The sequence below is a fragment of the Theropithecus gelada genome, chromosome 6, assembly GCF_003255815.1.
Source record: "Theropithecus gelada isolate Dixy chromosome 6, Tgel_1.0, whole genome shotgun sequence".
NCBI classification, from domain to species: Eukaryota; Metazoa; Chordata; class Mammalia; order Primates; family Cercopithecidae; genus Theropithecus; species Theropithecus gelada.
In genome coordinates, this window is record NC_037673.1 from 166,302,686 (window position 1) to 166,307,516 (window position 4,831).

Here is a 4,831-nt window from a genome sequence, read left to right on the forward strand (position 1 = left end):
CGCAAAGAGGAGAGGAGGGAGAGAGAAGGAAAGCGAGGAGGGTAAAAAATGTGAGGAAAGAGAAGGACAGAAAAAAAAATGAGATGAAGCAAGACAGAATAAAGGAGGGGAAAAAAGAGGGGAATCAGGAGGATGGTGAGAAAAGACAGGAGGGAAAGCCGGGAGAGAGGCTAGAGGGGTGTCCTTGCTGCGCTGCATGTCAGCTCTGGTAAGCCGTCTAGCAGGTCATTAGTGGGGATCTAAGGCGCCAGTGGGAAAGTCCCCTCCCAGTGGGCTGGAGGCTGAGGGAGGGCGGGCCCTGGGCTGGGATCCGCAGGCAGGTGGCCGCCCCTGGGTGGGGCCGGCCGGCCAAGCCCTCGGGGTATAAGTGCGAGGCCGGGCCTGCTGAGCACCTGTCGGGGGCAGCTCCTGGGTGCAGGTGCCAGGTAGGTGGCTCCGGCCAGCCCAGCCCCAGCATGAGCTCCTTCGACCTGCCGGCGCCCTCCCCACCTCGCTGCAGCCCCCAGTTCCCCAGCATTGGCCAGGAGCCCCCCGAGATGAATCTCTACTATGAGAACTTCTTCCACCCACAGGGCGTGCCCAGCCCTCAGCGGCCCTCCTTTGAGGGGGGCGGCGAGTATGGGGCCACCCCCAACCCCTACCTCTGGTTCAACGGGCCCACCATGACCCCGCCACCCTACCTGCCCGGCCCCAACGCCAGCCCCTTCCTGCCCCAGGCCTATGGCGTGCAGAGGTCGCTGCTGCCCAGCGTATCGGGGCTTGGGGGGAGCGACCTGGGCTGGCTGCCCATCCCTTCGCAGGAGGAACTGATGAAGCTGGTGCGGCCCCCCTACTCCTACTCGGCTCTCATCGCCATGGCCATTCATGGGGCACCCGACAAGCGCCTCACCCTCAGCCAGATCTACCAGTACGTGGCCGACAACTTCCCCTTCTACAACAAGAGCAAGGCCGGCTGGCAGAACTCCATCCGCCACAACCTGTCGCTCAACGACTGCTTCAAGAAGGTGCCCCGGGATGATGACGACCCGGGTAAGGAGGCTTTGAGTGTGGGGGGTGTCCCCAAGGAAGGCTCACTTCCTTCCTTCCTTCCCAAGACCCCATTCTAGAAAGTTCTGACTAGGGCTGTGCCCCCCGAGACTGGGGGATGCTACCAGGCAGGGCAGAGGGGAGCTCAGCAGTGGAGGAGAACGTGGACGTGGGGGAAGATTGGGTTTTCAGTCCTGGCTGTGGTCCTGCCCAGTCAGTGACCTCCAGCAGGTTAGACCTCAGAGCCTCAGTTCCCTCATCAGAAAACCAGGGATAGTGATGGCATCTGCTTTGCAGGCTACAGTGGAGGTGATGAGATAATGTACACAAGGTCTTTGGTGTTATCAAGCGCTTAATCGCCAGCAGGAATTACGATCATCTGCATCTCCAGCACCCAGCACATAAAAAGTCTTTGGTGAATGAATGACTGGACCAAGTAAAGCCCAAGGGCATCCCAAGACTGCCGAGAAGAGGATCTGACCTGGGTTAAACAGCCACTATTGGCCCATTTTGCTGCCTGCCCTATTTCTACTTATGTAACCTCCTTTAACCCCATGACACCCCTGCAGGGTAGCTTTTATTAAACCCATTCTACAGATTAGGAAAATAACACTCAGAGGTGACACAGGATGAAGTGATATGATGGAGCTTGAATTTAAACTCAGTTTTCTCTAACATCAGAAATTGTGAGCTTTTCCTTTCCAATGATGCATTTCTAAAACTCAGAGACCTGCAGAGAGGCGTGTACTAAATAGTCATGCATCCATTTCCCAGAATTAAAGTCCATTTTTGTTCCACCGCAGGAAGCCAAGGTATAGCTCAGAGGAACCCCAACTCTGCCCCATTTGAGGTTGGCAAGCGCCAGGCCTGTTTGTCCCCAGAAGAGGGCAAGTGTTCTGTCCAAGGACTGCTGTCACCCTCAGGCTGAGAGACGGTAGCAGGAAGAGTTCAGGACTTCCCTCGAGATGGTACCTCCCAGCTGCAAAGCCCCTTTCCATATCCAATGTCGATCGTTCTCAGTGAGCCTGAGGAAGACAGGGGCAACGGGCCCACTTTTCAGACTAGGAAACTGAGGTTCTCCCAAAGCCTCTCAGTCAGTGAGGAGCAAAGCCAGGACTCAAGTCTGTCTTCAGACTCCAAGCCTAGGACTATTAGGGAGTCCCAGAGTTTTTCCTGAGTCTTCTTTTCCTTCAGCATTGAAAGCCCTCCATCCTGCATCCCCCAGCCTCTCAGCATCCCTGCCCCCGGTACTTCATCCTTCTTAAAGAGACCTACATTGCAAACTCCTTAATGCCTGTGCCTCTCGGCTGCAGTCCCAGAGGGCCCTGTCATGGGCTGCTTAATGAAAGATGGAGGTGGTGTGGTCCATCAGTTGATGGAATTCCTTCATTCCTCAGTCTCTGTCTTTGGGTCTCTGTCTTCCTGTATCTGTCACCTTGTCTTTTAGTTTATGACAATAAGAAGGAACAGAAGCAAAGGGTTTTGTCCACCTCTCTACTTACCCCCTTTCACTTTTGTATCAGGCAAAGGGAATTACTGGACCCTGGACCCCAACTGTGAGAAGATGTTCGACAATGGAAATTTCCGCAGGAAAAGGAAGAGAAAATCAGATGTTTCCTCCAGCACAGCCACCTTGGCCTTAGAGAAGACAGAGAGCAGTCTCCTGGCAGGCAGCCCCAAGACCACGGAGCCTCAGGACATCTTGGATGGAGCCTCACCAGGGGGCACCACCAGCTCCCCAGAGAAGCAGCCCTCCCCTCCCCCATCGGGCACCCCTTGCCTTCACAGCTTCCTCTCCTCTATGACAGCCTATGTGAGCGGGGGGAGCCCCACGAGCCGTCCCTTGGCCACACCAGGACTGAGCCCTGAGCCCAGTGACAAGACGGGGCAGAACTCACTGAGCTTCAACTCCTTCTCCCCGCTCACCAACCTCAACAGCCACGGCGGTGGGGGTGACTGGGCAAACTCCATGCCCACCAACACGCTCGGCTATGGAGGATCTGTGCTCGGCCAGTTCAGCCCTCACTTCTACAACAGTGTCAACACCAATGGTGTCCTCTACCCCAGGGAGGGCACTGAGGTCTAGGTACAGAACAGCTCCTCAGCCAGATGGACATGCCAGAAAGAAAAGCAGTGGAGGTCCTCCATGCCAGCCCCATGGTGGTCCATGACTGTGGAACTGCCCAGACATAAGCAGGAGCCTCTGAGGAATCCACCCTCTTTCTAGAACACTGGTTAAGCCTCCTGTTTATCACACATAGGCCCACACACAGAATCACCAACTTTGCAATGGAAATACTGGTGCCTGCAGAGCAGCAATAACAGTGGCAGGTGCTGTACTAGGCTCTGTACTGGCCACACTTACTACTGACAGTCACCCTGTAAAGTTCACAAACCTCCCCATTGAACAGATGAGGAAACTGAGGCTCAAGGAGGTTAAGTAACATTTCCAGGGTTATATAAACTAGTAAATGGCAGAGCTAAGAGTCAAATCCAGTTCTATGTGATCCTCAGAGATTGGAGGCTGGGATAGAGAACTGGTTGAGTAGCCAAGGAAGGTCAGTGTGAAAAGCTTGCTATGGCAAATAGAGCAAAATCTCTCCGCTGCTTTCTGTCCACCAACATTTAGTGTCAGCCCCGGCACATCTTGTCCTGGTCCAAGACCTTATTCTGCTTGCCCCAACTTCCCTGCAGACACTCCTTTTGCTACCACTCAAGGAAGGAAGTCACCAGTGGCCTTAGTGCAGGAAACTCAGCCCTGGTGGCCCTGCAGAACAATGCATCTAACATGTGCAGTGCATCCCCATGGAGAGACATCATTGCTCCCTAGCCCCCCCAGAAACCTTGAGCAGATCCAGGGCTCAGTGAGAGGAGTGGTGTGTACCCCTAAATCCTTCCACCCCAGCAGTGCCCATCTGTAAAATCTTGTAAAGCCCAGTTTCCTGTGTGCATGTCATGGGCCAGTGAGCTGGAGATGGCTGAGTCTTCCAAGAGAAACAAGGCTGGATAAGCGCTGCTTTTTTTTTTTTTTTTTTTTTTTTTTTTTTTTTAGCCCAGGAGAGGTGGATGTTTGTCTGAGGAAACAATGGCCTCAAGGGAGGGACTCGGGCCACCCTCACACGGGGTCTCTGCGTGATCTCCTGGATTTCTCCTTGTTTTTGTGAGTACTTTTTATGCCGGTGATGTTTCATCACAGAACACCCTGGGAAGTGTTGTTTGTTTTATTTTCTTTTTAATTAAAAAAAAAATGTGGTGCAGAAGCGTGGGCCTTCGTTATGAGATTTCCTGTCTCTCAGCTGCCTGGTGCGTTCAACAGGGGGCCAACTGCTGCCTGGAGCTGAAGGCATTTGGGACAGGAGACAGAGAAAGAATGCATATCAAGACTCAAGACTCTTTTCACCTCTGCATTGGTGTGGAGCCCAGACAAAAGCCCCCAAGGAAAAGAGGGGAGTCTGGGAAGGGAGGATAGGGTCTTGGAAGGAATCCATTAGTATTGTATCCCAGTCTTTATAGTTCATGCAAACCTCTTAACTGTGCTATGATCATTTAATTCTAACAACCCCGCGAAGAGGGGGGGTACTAGTCTCATTATACAGATGAGAAAACTGAGGGTCCGAGTGGTTGAGAGATTCGTGTGAAGTCCACATCCAGTCCATACCTAGGTTTGTCTGACCCTGCACCTCATCATGCTTCAGGATGGTCTCAGATGTGACCAATGCTAGAGGCAGTAACAACAGTACTATGGGCTGCAATTCACTGAGGGCTGTGGGCAGTTCCTGGGTCAAGTGCTGTGTAGGTGGGACCT

At 53.4% G+C, this 4,831-nt stretch overlaps 1 protein-coding gene across 2 annotated transcripts; it reads left to right on the forward strand.

Moving 5' to 3' along the window:
• The first annotated feature begins 400 nt into the window (after window positions 1–400).
• Window positions 401–3,872, forward strand: FOXI1 (forkhead box I1). 2 transcript variants are annotated; one of them, XM_025388987.1, is made up of 2 exons: window positions 401–1,029; window positions 2,550–3,872. In XM_025388987.1, the coding sequence occupies exons 1-2, from the start codon at window positions 456–458 to the stop codon at window positions 3,110–3,112; spliced, it is 1,137 nt and encodes a 378-aa protein (XP_025244772.1). In that variant the 5' UTR covers window positions 401–455; the 3' UTR covers window positions 3,113–3,872. The 2 variants fall into 2 exon arrangements, with proteins under 2 accessions (XP_025244772.1, XP_025244773.1); XM_025388988.1 differs by having other exon boundaries at window positions 2,835–3,112.
• The last annotated feature ends 959 nt before the right edge of the window (window positions 3,873–4,831 follow it).